The sequence below is a fragment of the Aedes aegypti genome, chromosome 3 (genome assembly GCF_002204515.2).
Source record: "Aedes aegypti strain LVP_AGWG chromosome 3, AaegL5.0 Primary Assembly, whole genome shotgun sequence".
In the NCBI taxonomy this organism is placed as follows: Eukaryota; Metazoa; Arthropoda; class Insecta; order Diptera; family Culicidae; genus Aedes; species Aedes aegypti.
Genome location: NC_035109.1, coordinates 341,877,453 through 341,891,760, shown reverse-complemented (window position 1 = coordinate 341,891,760; position 14,308 = coordinate 341,877,453). Strand labels below are relative to the sequence as shown.

The following is a 14,308-nucleotide window of genomic DNA, read 5'->3' as shown; positions in this document are numbered from 1 at the left end:
CCATCAGTTCCAGTACTACCGTCGTCGAACACAGAACCAAATTCATCCAAAATGACCGGCCGTGGCAAGGGAGGCAAAGGACTCGGAAAAGGAGGCGCCAAGCGTCATCGCAAGGTTTTGCGTGATAACATCCAGGGTATCACCAAGCCCGCAATCCGTCGTCTGGCTCGTCGTGGAGGAGTCAAGCGTATCTCCGGACTTATCTACGAGGAAACTCGTGGTGTGTTGAAGGTGTTCCTGGAAAACGTCATCCGTGATGCCGTTACCTACACTGAACACGCCAAGCGTAAAACCGTTACCGCTATGGATGTTGTCTACGCTCTGAAGCGTCAGGGACGCACCCTGTACGGTTTCGGAGGTTAAATCGCATTCCAAAGTTTCGCTCTTCAAACGGCCCTTTTCAGGGCCACCAAACACACTCATCAAGGAGTTGATATGACAAATGTTCACACACTAAAAGCAAGGGTAATCTAATGGGACAAGCACTACACGCTTTTGCAGTCCGGCGGTGGCGTGGCTTGGGGAGAAAATTCTCGTCTCCGATTGGAAGACACCATAAAATGCCAATATATATACATACATAGTCTAGTCTAGTCAGCACTGTCATTTCCCGGGGTGGCACTACTGTTGTTACTTACTTGTTGTACTTCGGTCGGTTCGAAAACAACAACCGCTATGATGCCACGCCGGTGAAATCCAGTGCGTGCATCTTTCCATACCAATCTCACGTGCATGCATCTCAACTCCGGACTTCAGTGTCAGGTACGGAACGCTCGTCGTACCACTCCCTATTTCACCCTCATCAAATTCCATTAGGATTGCGTTAGGAACTTCTTAGTTTGCCTCGCTCGGTTCCACAATGCGATGGACGAACAAATATTTCATCATGTTCCACACTGTACCTTATGAGAAATGTCCCATAATGTCCCGCTCACTGGATGCGGTTGCAATCAATATTTACAAGCACTGGAATTGTGTTCGCGCACCCGAAACGAAACGAAGGGAAAACGAATCACCGAACCGGGAGAAAGACGGGAATTTGAATCCACCGACGGGAAAAACCGGGAATTTGAGAAGGTCACCGGGAAAATCGTTTTGAACGAACATTTTCAAGCTTCGAATCTACAAACCCCACAACAAGCATTTATGACTTTGAACAAATCAGTTTCATTGAAATGTATTGAAAGTGGATGATGAAATGTCTACCGTAAAATGGGGTGTTTTCAAGCAACTTCTAGTATGTCAATAATTAAACAAAGGACAGCCCTACTACAGTAAGGACCCGATTTTGTCAGCCCCTCGATGAATTTTAGGCTGACCAAATCGGGTCATTTTATTTTGTTCCCGTTTTTCAAATTTCGACATGGTTACATGGACTTTTAAAGAGGGTACGTGGTAAAACATGACGATACCAATTTTTGACAAATCTGAAATTGGCTGACAAAATCGGGTCAGTACTGGATTCTCTCGTCGCGTGCCAAACACAATTATGAGGATCCTATGGCAGATTTCTGAGATAATCATGAAAATGTGTGATTTTTGACGTAACTGCAAAACAGGGTTGTAAAGGAATTTGACTTTCGCAAATGGAACCATATTTTGCCAACAACAAAACATAATCTTTTTGATCAATAACTTTGATGCTTTCATTCATTTTCATAAGTTATGCTCAACCTCAATCAGATAATACATCAATATTATCGAACTTGGAACTCCTGCAAACGCAAACCGTTTTCTTTTAACTGCTAAATCTTTCATAGTTATTAATCTGGAAGCTGTCAATACTTCGTAAAATTGTCTTGAATTGTTTTTGATACTTAAATGCAACAGGATCATAACCTATATACCGTTAAGTCACCAGTCACCGTGCGGCCTCCATTCACCGTGCACATATACAAATTCCTACAGAATATTCATACAATTTTCACAAATCATTCTTTGGTCAGCAAAATAAGATAAAACTGATGAAACGAAGTAGTTTTTGCCACAAATAATTTTGAAAAACCTAGTTTATGTAGACAAAATCATGTGAATTCTGTTTGATAACGAGATATTGCAACAATCTTAGTAGAAACGCCAAAAATCACATTTTTTATTTTAACGATAGAGTATGAAATTTTTCAAAATTTCAACAAGTTTTCACTGTGGATATTATTAGTAAGATGTATTTCATCGTATGAGCAATGAGATTTAATGCAAATTAGAATTTTTATTGTGTTTCAGTCGAAACCCAAATGCACGGTGAATGGATCCTTTTCAATATATATGGATCCTATTACCGTGTATAGTGTAAAAGGCATGAAATTATGCGATAATATTAGATTTATTGTTATGTCGTCATTAAACTACTTCACATTTAGAATTTAGGTGAATATGGAATGGTTTGGACAATACAGTCAAACCTCCAATAACGATTTTAATTAAAAAATAATAATTTAGCCAATTTTTAAACTTTGTATAGTTTTTATTGTAAATGAAGATTTGAATACTCTTAAAAATGAATGCGCACACTACTAGCAACATAGTTGCTCCATTAACAACGTTTCTTCAAGATACAAAATCAAATCATGACGAAAACTATACGCACGGTAAATGGTGACATAGAACGGTACGAGGCGACCTTCACATGACATTTTCAAACATAATTTTTGACTAATTTTTTGTTATGCATCACTAGTTTTAGATTTTTCCCTGAATTATTATATAATTGCCCGCTACGTAGTGGTATTCTAGTACGCTTCAAATTATTTGGAATAGTTTTATATTTTTTTGAAGTGCAATTTTTTCTTAAATGCACGGTGAATGGTAGCTTGACGGTACAGTTAACTCTCCCTAACTCGATATTGAAATTGTCTTGAATTGGTTTTGATACTTAAATGCAACACGATCATAACCTATATATTTGCATTTGCTTCTTTGAATGATTGTTCTCCTTCGTCTTCGAAAATAGCCCCTATTTGTTTTGCTGGTCTGCTCGATAGGTAGACAGTTTGACAGTTCGATAGGTAGATTTGGTTTCACTCTTCGCGCAACTCGGGTGCCTCTGAGAAAAAAAAAAAAAAAAAAAAAATCCCATATTTTCAGGGCTAGACATTTTAGTAATATTCAGTAACAAACAAAATAGTCCCCTTAACCTTTACAATGCAGTTTTACTTCACGGAACAAGCCTAAAGTATAATGGAACATATATCGGCATAAATCGAACGAGTTTTGTAACTTGGAAAAAGTAGAAAAGATAATCCCCTAACACCCCGCTAACTTTCAAAAAGAAACTTTTTCCATAAGAAATATTAAAAGGCGAAATCTAGATAACATTTTCAAAAGCTTTTGTCTGCGTTGTGATCTCAATTAAATATACTTATGTTCTGGGTTACTCACATATTTTTGTTAATATTGTTTCATTGTTTTGTAGTTAAATCTTTTTTTGCCAATAAAATTCTTTCAAAAATGGTTTGAATCGTTTTCAATATCTAGACTCCACAATACCTAATATTAATAGATATCCCCGATCACATAATGCAGCTCACAATCCTCCGAACAAAGACTTCCGACGTTTTTGTGACTTTTCAAACTTGATGGAGAAGTTCAATCCCTTAAAACCCCACGAGTCCTTAACACCCCATTTTACGGTACTAACTTCTTAAAAAGGTTTCACTTTTCTCAATAATTAGCAATGTAGTACCAAACAATGTTTGTTTGATTTTTTGAGCTTGGCTCTAACTTTTTGACTCAAGAGTTTGAAAGAAAAGTTTACTAGCCTAAAATAATCTTGCCGAAAGTTTTTGCACTCAAACATATTGGATACAAAAAAAAAAATCCTAAGGTGTTGAATATTCATACCACAATAAATCCAGATTTCCTTGGGAACAGCATTTTAAGAGTTTCTAATCTCTCATTAGTTAACTAATCGATTACAAATTGAATAGGTAAGGTAGATGCTGCTACATGTGTGGGTTTGTTTTATTTTTTTAATTCACCCTAGATTGAATTACTTTAGAGAAACATCAATTTAATGAAACACTGATTTATTTTGGCATCTGGAGTTTGGCATCGGCCAAATTATCTGAAAACTCGGCAGTAAGACGCACTTGAAGAGCATAATGTTGATAAATAGCAGTTAAGGCCTTCCTTAGTGTAGTGGTAAAGTCGGTGGCTACAAAGCAAACCCATGCTGAAGGTGTCTGGGTTCAACTTCCCAACAAGCCATGTGAGCAAAAATAATGAAGACGCGTTCACTCCAACGGAAATGCTCCACGTGTAGTAACAGCGGCGGAAGTAATTTACCGGTTTCAATTTGAGTGTCAGGAGCTCAGGGCCAAATTTTCGAGCCGCAAATTTTTCTCGGTGCACGCAAGCAAATGGCGGCGGTGCTCACTCTCTTTCTCTCGTACCCAAACTGCGATGGGGATGTGAGGCGTTCGATTCGCCAATCACGCTTAAAATCAGTTACACGCAGTGGGGAAATTATTCCTCTGGAAGTTGGCGATCGAAGTCCCGTTATGTGCAGTTCAGAATCAATCGAAAGGCACGATGATGACTGATTCTGAATCTTGCTTCGGTACCTACGAAATTGTGCGGCAAGCACAAACTGTATTGATTTGCTCTCATCTTTGGAATAGTGGAACAGCATTGGATTACGAAAATCAAACATACTGAGCAAGGTCGACCCATTGGCCCCGAAAGATTGAGATTTTCAGAAGCCAATCCCTGGGCTTAGTATTTTACTGCCAATTAATTTAATTTGCAACATCCACAAGAGTAATTTGATTATTCCGCAAGGAAAATAGTGGCAGTTCGCTCATACTGGATCAGCTGTCAAGATTACTTTGGTTATTAGCAGCAAACTGTACTTGACCGCTCTACTTGGGATGTCGATACTCAGCCTGCCCAGTAGGTCCGGTACGTACGGACCTGTGAACTAGACTATCGAAATGCATACATTTTGCATTTTGACATACGAACGCTTTATGTTTCGTTTTAGCATCAACTCACATCCAGGCGTCGGTAGGCGCGTGGTGTACGCACAGACCTAACGATCGCAAGGTCCTTGGTTCGATTCCAGGTTGCTGCGAGAAACATTTTTTGTTGCCAATGTTTGGTTTCATAAGGCAAAGCTATGAATTTCAACCCGATTTATTGTGGCGAATTTTCATAAGTGCATCCAATGTATTTCGATAGTCCATTTGCCTGAGTGTATTAAAAACGCACGGGCCTATCGATCGCAAGGTCCTTGGTTCGATTCCAGGTTGCCGCGAAAACATGTTTTGGTTTCACAAGGCAACGCTACGAATCTCAACCCGATTTAAATAAGGCTCCCCCAAAACTACGCGACTTTTTACGGCGACAGCGACACGATTTCGTTGTTGTGTCGCTGCAAGCACTCTTCTATGGAACCATCTTGACTGACACGACGCGAATCGCTGCGAAATCGCGACGTTTTTTTGTCGCTGTCGCCGTAAAAAGTCGCTTAGATCTGGGGGAGCCTTTAAGTCGATAGACTTCTTCAAATCCTTGAATCATTCGAGTGTATCAAAAGCTGTTCCTCTAGTGGAGGTTTGCTTTGGGTACGGATGCACCGCTACAGTGAGTGCGCCAGCCAGTGCTCGCCTACCTGTCCGGGCTTTACAGCTGCTGGCAGAGAAAGGGGTGCATGATTGGCCAATTTTATTGATTTGCGAAAGGGTTCGGGAAGAATTCGCCATTCAGTGGCAAAGTGCACGTAACTTTTCGGGGGGATTTATTTCCCTCTGTGAGAGGAATGGAATATCATTGACTGTGCAACTCTTTGTTCTAAACTTGGATGGTAGTCCTGAAAAGGACTGATTGGATGTTAGATACTGTTTTACAACAGTACGGTTGCTGTCCCAAATTTACTTCTTGGCAGCGGTCTTCTTCGCGGCAGCTTTCTTGGCTGGGGCAGCCTTCTTCGGTTTTGGGGTCTTGGGCTTCTTGGCGGCGGTCTTGGAAGGTTTGGTGGCCTTCTGCTTCGGAGCAGCAGCCTTCTTCACACCACCGGCCTTTTTGGCAGCCTTGGCACCAGCAGCTTTGGCTTTCTTGGCTGCAGCCGGCTTCTTGGCTTTCTTCTCGCCGGCTGGCTTCTTGGCCTTCTTCTCCCCAGCTGGTTTCTTGGTGGCCTTCTTCTTCTCTCCGGTAGCCTTCTTGGCCTTCTTCTCGCCGGCCTTCTTCGGTTTCTTCTCACTGGCGGCCTTCTTAGCTTCAGCCTTCAGCTTGAACGAACCGGAAGCGCCGGTGCCCTTGGTTTGGACGAACTTGCCCTTCTCGACGCCATTCTTCAAGGCCTTCTTGAGGAATGGGGCAAGCTTGGCGACATCGCATTTGTAGTTGGCGGCGATGTACTTCTTGATGGCCTGCAGGGACGATCCGTTGCGTTCCTTCAAGGTTTTGATGGCAGCAACAACCATGTCGTTGACTGGGGGGTGGGTCGACGGCTTCTTCGGCTTGCCCTGTCCCTTGGGGGCCCTTGGCTTCTTGGTCTTGGCTGGCGAGGCAGCCGGGGCTGCGGCAGCGGCTTCAGTGGCAACTTCAGACATCTCGATTGGTAGCTAGAGTAACACTCACACGATGGCGATAGTAAACGAATGAATGACGGAAATTCTGGCAACAGTGCGGTGTTCGATTTCGTCGTCTGTGTTAGGGATGCAGACATGGTCGTCCACTGGATGACTGTTCGCGAAATATTGTACATATTTTGGTAACACCTTTTTAAAACGCATTTTTCCGGTAATCGCACTAAGTATTTGCCTGTCTAGTATGTCCGTTTGGTGAGTGCATGAGTCTCGCTAGCAGCCCGTCATCGCCACATCGGGCCGGTTTCGCGAGAAGCACCGCTGAGACATGTCTTTACAGCACCCGTGCGCCATATGGTGTGGCTTTGCTCGATAAAACAATCAATAGTAACTATTGAAACAATACCACCCTGCACGGCGGTGGTGAATTTGGCAACATGAATGGTTGCTCTTTGCGGTGACATGCGGGTATAGCCAGTATGCCGGTGTCTAATGGCCCCTAATGAGCCTCGAACAAAGTCATTCCCAGTGCCGACGAGCGATGTTACGCGTTTGGTTTTAGTAAACTTTGAACAATGTTAATTTGATGTTTTTCATCAAACATACCGAAAACTTGGGCTCGACTATGACGTCAGTCACACAAGTTTGTGCCATTTTGTCCGGAAAACAATGTCACCAAACACTAATCACCTTCCACCTGTGCACTGTTGGTTGGTCGAATGTGTGCAAATTGCTGGCATTGCCTCAGCCATCGGCGGCAACTGCATTGGAAAAGGACAGTGCACGTGCTACTATGGATCTAGTTTATCTGAGAATGTTTTACTTCAAGAAGCAAGCAAGCAAAGCAAGCACCCTCCCTGCGGTGGAATCTGCAAATGAGCTAGTGCGAAATCTGCCCGAATAGGCATCGGTTTTGCTAGCTGCAGTTGCATCGAATGAACATTCCATACAATCTCTTCTGGCGGCAGTAGTACCGGACATGTCGCGCTGAATTCGCGACAAATTGTTCTCGGAAGTCCCTAACATGCCCCACGGCACGTGTTCCCGGTGTAGAAACTGCACCCTACACTCCCCCGATCGAGATATATTTTTGTGTACAGTGCCCTCAGGGGCTGTTCAACGTGTCTGTCCGTGCTAGTACTGAGCAACACCCGAGCCAGGAAGCCGAATGGCAACCACACAACGTGTCATGTCACCATCATTCGCAAATTTCATAACGCCAACAATGACCATTTGCAACGCGCCCACCACCCATTGTGTATAAGAATGTTTTCCCAATTTCGTTTGACCCGTTACATCTCGAAGACACACCACCCACCCATGAACTATGTGAATGGGCCCCATCAATGGGAACCGATTGATGGCATTATCGAGATTATCCGATCGATAACATTTGCATCAACTGTTGTTCGATAAACGTTATTATGATAGCCTGAACTGCTGGGATGCTCTTACGAGATCGTTTGTAATGGGACGCTAGAAAACATAATGAGCTTCTTTCCAATACGTTGAGAAGAAGAACGAACGAACCACGAAACTTGTCATCATGCCTGCCTAGCTAGCTAGTCCTATGATGTCAAAATTGTCTAAACTACTAACATGCAGCACAACCGATAGCAAAAATGAAGTTGTTAAGGTGCAACATGGCAATCAGCATAAATATTGAACTTTAAACGTTCTGCTAGTGAATGAAGTGTGGTTAAGGTACAACATGGCTGGCACAACATTTTTTTGCAATCAGCAGAAATGTTGAACGTACGAAGTGGATCTTCTTGCTTTAAATTCAAACTGATCGAAAAACCTAGATCTAGGGTTTTTTTTGTGAACAGATTTTTCCCTATACTGCTTAACAATTAAATTCCTATTATTTATTACGCAGCTGAATGGGGATCCAAATCTCTGCAACTGTAATCGTTATAATTAATCAATACTGAAACTGATAACATCGAATAAATAAAATGAATTGAATAAATTCAAACTGATAAGAGAGGGGGGTGTTGTCACGTATGAAGTCACCGCCGTGACACTACCTCAGTCGGTTCAATAGTGTGATAAAACAGTCTAGTGTCAGATTTTCAAAATCAACTCTTTTTCGGGATTGAAATAGTGGCCCTGAAAAGGGCCTTTTGGTTTGGTGTGATTGAACGCAGTGTCGGTCGTCATTTACTTGGAGCTGGTGTACTTGGTGACGGCCTTGGTGCCTTCCGAAACGGCGTGCTTGGCCAACTCTCCCGGGAGCAGAAGCCGGACGGCGGTTTGGATTTCGCGGGATGTGATCGTCGAACGCTTGTTGTAGTGGGCCAGGCGGGAGGCTTCGGCGGCAATACGCTCAAAGATGTCGTTGACGAAGCTGTTCATGATGCTCATGGCTTTCGACGAAACGCCAGTGTCGGGGTGAACTTGCTTCAACACCTTGTAGATGTAGATGGCGTAGCTTTCCTTCCTGCGCTGCTTCTTCTTCTTCTTATCGCCCTTGACAATGTTCTTCTGGGCCTTGCCGGATTTCTTCGCGGCCTTTCCGCTGGTTTTCGGTGCCATCGTGCTGCTAACGTTGTTTTAGATTCCAAACGAAAACTGAAACTGATGCCCGACCGAACCAGTCGGTTCTCTTTTATACCCGTAGAATGGTGAGCGCTGTTCCGCCCCTTCGCTTCGTTTGCTACTTCATCCATTTCGTTCGCACCATCCTAGTATGAGTGCAGCGCAGGGCTACGCATGTATAAAAGATACCCTCATCCGGTGAAATCACCATCATTCGTTCGTTACCTAGCGACACGTGCGGACGTGTTTTACGCTCAGTTCTCGGAAAGTGAAAAGTCGTTCGATTTGGCGTGTGCATTATCATCCCCCGTCATGGGTGACACAGCGGCAGGTGCAGCCGCTATCGCTTGCTCGAAAAAGCGCTCCGCGAGCGGCAACGAGCAAGACGGCAACGCTGCGAAGAGGATTCTCTCGCAGAACCAGTTCCATGGGCTGGTAGACAACGACGCTGGTGATTTGCCGGCAAAGACGAGGAAAAACCGGAAGGCGAAGCCACCGCGGCTGGACGATCTGAAAACAATCGAGCGGAAGGAGAAGTGCCCGCCGATCTTCGTGTACAACGACCCGGCCGATCTACGCCCGGATCTGCGAAAGCTCATCTCGCAAGGGCTAAAGTGCACCTTTCGCCTGTGCGGTTTCGGTGTGAAGCTGATGACCGAAGGTAAACCCCACTACGACGCGGTGGTGCATTACCTCAACGAGAAGCGCTTCCAGTACTTCACCCACGATGCCCCTGGAACCAAACCACTGAAGGTGGTGCTCCATGGGCTTGACGACATGCCAGAATCGGAGCTTATGGAGGAGCTGGTGAGTATCGGGTTGAAACCCACCGGCGTCTACAAGATCATCCGGCACAACCAAACCCGCATCCACCGTGACCAGCTGTACCTGGTCCATCTGGAACACGGCACCAGTACGATGAAGAGCCTTCAAACCATCAGCACCATCGGATGCACCGTCGTGGAGTGGGTCCGGTACAGGCCGAAGCAAAAAGACGTCACGCAGTGCATGAATTGTCTCCGCTTTGGCCACGGATCAAGGAACTGTGCCATGAACGCCCGCTGCTCCCGGTGTGGCGAAGATCACCATTTCGAGGCATGTCAACGAATCGAAGAAGCCGATCCGAAGTGCGCCAACTGTGGTGAAAACCACGCACCCACAGCGAAGACGTGCAAGGCGAGGTCCGAGTTCATCGAGATCCGGAACAGGGCCTCCAGCAAAAACCAAACCAGGAAGAAGTCAGTGGCCCCACCGCCGCTCAACGAGCGCCACTTTCCTGTTCTCGCTCGGTCTCGCCGCGAAATACCGGTGCTTCCCCCACTCCAACCACAGCAGCGGCTGGTAGCTGCTGCCGCCTCACCATCAGCTCCCCCAACGAACCCGTGGGTTTCCCCTCCCGGATTGCGACGGGATCAAGCCAGCTCCAACAGCAGTGACACCCTCCCCCCCCAGGATGGCTCTCCCCTCTACCAGCCGGAACAGCTGCTCCCAATCTTCCAAGACATGGCGGTCCGTCTGCGTGGCTGCAAAACGAGATACGACCAGATCTACACTCTGGGCATGCTGCTCATCCAGTATGGCTAGAATGGTTCTGGTTAACTGGAACGCTTGCTCTCTCAAGAGCAAAACCATCGAGCTGTGCAGCTTCCTGGAGGAAAAGGAGGCTGATGTGGCGTTCATAACAGAAACTCACCTCAAACCTGAAGTGAGCGCATATATCCCGAACTACCGCTTGGTGAGACTCGATCGGCCGAACTCCAGGGGGGGAGGTGTGGCCATTGCACTCAAGCAAAATATCAACTGTCGCCTGCTGCCGAACCTCCAGCTTCAGATCATCGAAGCCATCGGAGTGGAAGTTACCACCTCCGACGGAAACATCACCCTAATTGTTGCATACTGTCCCACTCAAGCCAATGCAACAAACGGGTCAGCGGCTGCACTCCGAAGGGACATCGCTAAGCTGACACGGCGGCAGGGACAGTTCATCATCGCTGGGGACCTGAATGCCAAACACCCAGCCTGGGGCAATTCCCGTACCAATTCAAATGGAACCATCTGGTGCGACGATGCCCAAGAGGGGCACTACACCATCCTAGGCCCGGACAGTCCAACCCGGCTGACTCGGTCTGGGGCCCATGCGACGCTGGACTTGTTCGTCACGAACGTGAATAACACCACGCAACCGATGGCATATCAGGAGCTCAGCTCGGACCACTTCCCGGTGGTGATTGAAGTTGGTTCCTCAGTGAATCGGCACATCATCTCCAGGCGTAACTACCACCAAGTGGACTGGGCCCGATTCCAGCAGACAGTCGACAGCAGCGTTGACTACAGGGAGTTCCCCGAGACCACTGAAGACGTCGACCGGCAGCTGCGAACGATCGAGGAAGCGGTCTCTCTAGCCAGGGAGCAACACGTACCTTCAGTCCAACAGGTGAGCAACACCCTAACGATCGATAGTATCACCAAAGATCTCATTCGTTTAAGAAACACCAAACGCAGGCAGTACCAACGCACTGGTCTGCCTGCGTTGAAAAGCGAAGTCAATCGCATATCAAAAATAATCAAGGCCAGAATGGTGGACCTCAGGAACGATGATTTTTCCAACAAGATCCGCTCTCTCCCAGATGGTGCTAGGCCATTCTGGAAGATGACCAAACTTTTGAAATCCAAACCCAGACCTATTCCACCGTTGATCCCATTAGACAACACCGACTCTAAGGATCGCTTGATAACCCCTGCGGAGAAGGCTGCTGAGATAGGTCGGCATTTCGTCAGCTCCCACAAACTAGGGCTAGACATTCCTAGCCCACACGAAGCTGCTGTTTCCGAACACGCAGCTAACCTACACCGATCTCCCAACGACTTCTCGGAGGAGTTGGAGATCACTGCTGACGAGTTGCTGGCCTATCTCAAAACATCCAAAAACATGAAGGCCCCAGGTTTCGACAACATCCTGAACTTGGAACTCAAGCAATTGAGTCTCCAGTTCTACCAACATCTGGCACTGATTTTCAATCAGTGCCTCCGACTTAGCTACTTCCCCTCGTCGTGGAAGTCAGCAAAAGTCATCCCCATTAGGAAACCTGGGAAGGATCCTTCCTCCCCCAAAAGCTATCGACCCATCAGCCTTCTCTCAGGGTTATCAAAGCTTTTTGAAAAAGCGATCAACAGACGGCTGCTTTCGGCAGCCGATCAAAACAACATCTTGCTCGAGGAACAGTTTGGCTTTCGACGCGGTCGTTCAACCGTGCACCAACTGACTCGAGTAACCAACATCCTCAGACGGAACAAGTCCCTTGCCAAATCCTCCGCCATGGCGTTGCTCGATGTTGAAAAAGCATTCGACAACGTCTGGCACGACGGCCTGGTGTACAAGCTGCACCGATACAATCTTCCCACCTATTTGGTGAAAATCATCAAAAATTATATGTTTAACAGGACGTTCAGGGTTTCCCTCAATGGAGTCAACTCAGACCCCCACAACATCCCCGCAGGTGTTCCACAGGGCAGTATTTTAGGACCACTACTATACAACCTGTTCACCTCGGACATGCCTCAGCTCCCTGAAGGCGGCTCACTGTCACTGTTCGCTGACGACACATCAGTCGTCTATAGCGGCAGATTCACGAGAGCACTAACATCTCGACTCCAGAGAGGCCTGAACGTCTTGTCAGATTATTTGAACAGCTGGAAGATCTGTATCAACGCAGCGAAGACCCAGGTCATCCTCTTCCCCTATTCCAAATCCCCCAGACTTGTTCCGGCTGAGGATTGTAAAATCACCCTCGGTGGATCAACGGTGGAATGGTCTGATGCAGCCGACTACCTTGGGCTAACGTTAGACAGCAAGCTTCTCTTCAGACAGCAGGTTGACAAAACGGTCATCAAAAGCAACATCTTGCTAAAAGCACTTTATCCACTCATCAACCGGAAGTCAACTCTGTCTTTGAAGAACAAGCTTGCTGTTTACAAACAGGTCATTCTTCCAGTAATTGAATATGGCGTTCCAATCTGGGAGAGTTGCGCTAAAACCCACCATCTGAGGCTCCAGAGGACCCAGAATAAGTTCCTCCGGATGATCCTCAACAGCCCTCCGAGAACGAGGACAACCGAGGTTCACCGTCTGGCCGAGATCAAAACATTAGAGGAGCGCTTTGGTGACTCGATCGGTAGATTTAGGGCTCGTTGCCACCAATCGGACCAGCAGGTCATCCGGGACCTCGTTCCCCCCTAGGTTATCAAATTTTATTGTAGTCTTGTAAATAGTAGCTAGGATAACAAATTTTCTTTTAAAAACCACCAGAGCCCATACGGCCAATATTACAACTATGGTAAACCGCAAAAAAAAAAAAACAAAAACATCTATCAAAATCCAATTTTAAGACCAAAGCTGAAGGACCTATCGGTCAACCTCTTGACATGTAAACCAATTACCTTGTAAACCAAAAATTGCAAATAAACATGAATTTAATGAAAAAATTGGCGCAGCCATCAGTTCCAGTACTACCGTCGTCGAACACAGAACCAAATTCATCCAAAATGACCGGCCGTGGCAAGGGAGGCAAAGGACTCGGAAAAGGAGGCGCCAAGCGTCATCGCAAGGTTTTGCGTGATAACATCCAGGGTATCACCAAGCCCGCAATCCGTCGTCTGGCTCGTCGTGGAGGAGTCAAGCGTATCTCCGGACTTATCTACGAGGAAACTCGTGGTGTGTTGAAGGTGTTCCTGGAAAACGTCATCCGTGATGCCGTTACCTACACTGAACACGCCAAGCGTAAAACCGTTACCGCTATGGATGTTGTCTACGCTCTGAAGCGTCAGGGACGCACCCTGTACGGTTTCGGAGGTTAAATCGCATTCCAAAGTTTCGCTCTTCAAACGGCCCTTTTCAGGGCCACCAAACACACTCATCAAGGAGTTGATATGACAAATGTTCACACACTAAAAGCAAGGGTAATCTAATGGGACAAGCACTACACGCTTTTGCAGTCCGGCGGTGGCGTGGCTTGGGGAGAAAATTCTCGTCTCCGATTGGAAGACACCATAAAATGCCAATATATATACATACATAGTCTAGTCTAGTCAGCACTGTCATTTCCCGGGGTGGCACTACTGTTGTTACTTACTTGTTGTACTTCGGTCGGTTCGAAAACAACAACCGCTATGATGCCACGCCGGTGAAATCCAGTGCGTGCATCTTTCCATACCAATCTCACGTGCATGCATCTCAACTCCGG

The 14,308-nt window shown here is 46.2% G+C and overlaps 4 protein-coding genes across 4 annotated transcripts; 2 read left to right on the top strand and 2 right to left on the bottom strand.

The window, feature by feature from the left end:
- LOC110677872 (histone H4) lies at window positions 1-410 on the top strand. The gene has a single exon (XM_021849605.1). It carries the CDS (start codon window positions 52-54, stop codon window positions 361-363), a length of 312 nt encoding a protein of 103 aa, XP_021705297.1. The 5' UTR covers window positions 1-51; the 3' UTR covers window positions 364-410.
- Window positions 411-5,870: 5,460 nt separating this feature from the next.
- On the bottom strand, window positions 5,871-6,551 carry LOC110678241 (histone H1-like). Its single transcript, XM_021850860.1, has one exon. The coding sequence runs from the start codon at window positions 6,549-6,551 to the stop codon at window positions 5,871-5,873; it is 681 nt and encodes a 226-aa protein (XP_021706552.1).
- Window positions 6,552-8,638: 2,087 nt separating this feature from the next.
- Window positions 8,639-9,166, bottom strand: LOC110677869 (histone H2B). Its single transcript, XM_021849602.1, has one exon. It carries the CDS (start codon window positions 9,063-9,065, stop codon window positions 8,691-8,693), a length of 375 nt encoding a protein of 124 aa, XP_021705294.1. The 5' UTR covers window positions 9,066-9,166; the 3' UTR covers window positions 8,639-8,690.
- A 4,444-nt stretch (window positions 9,167-13,610) lies between these two features.
- Window positions 13,611-13,922, top strand: LOC110678240 (histone H4). Its single transcript, XM_021850859.1, has one exon. The coding sequence runs from the start codon at window positions 13,611-13,613 to the stop codon at window positions 13,920-13,922; it is 312 nt and encodes a 103-aa protein (XP_021706551.1).
- The last annotated feature ends 386 nt before the right edge of the window (window positions 13,923-14,308 follow it).

Excerpts from the sequence above, each read along its gene's own strand:
- LOC110677872 (XM_021849605.1), top strand. The coding sequence starts at position 52 with ATGACCGGCCGTGGCAAGGGAGGCAAAGGACTCGGAAAAGGAGGCGCC.
- LOC110678241 (XM_021850860.1), bottom strand. The coding sequence starts at position 6,551 with ATGTCTGAAGTTGCCACTGAAGCCGCTGCCGCAGCCCCGGCTGCCTCG.
- LOC110677869 (XM_021849602.1), bottom strand. The coding sequence starts at position 9,065 with ATGGCACCGAAAACCAGCGGAAAGGCCGCGAAGAAATCCGGCAAGGCC.
- LOC110678240 (XM_021850859.1), top strand. The coding sequence starts at position 13,611 with ATGACCGGCCGTGGCAAGGGAGGCAAAGGACTCGGAAAAGGAGGCGCC.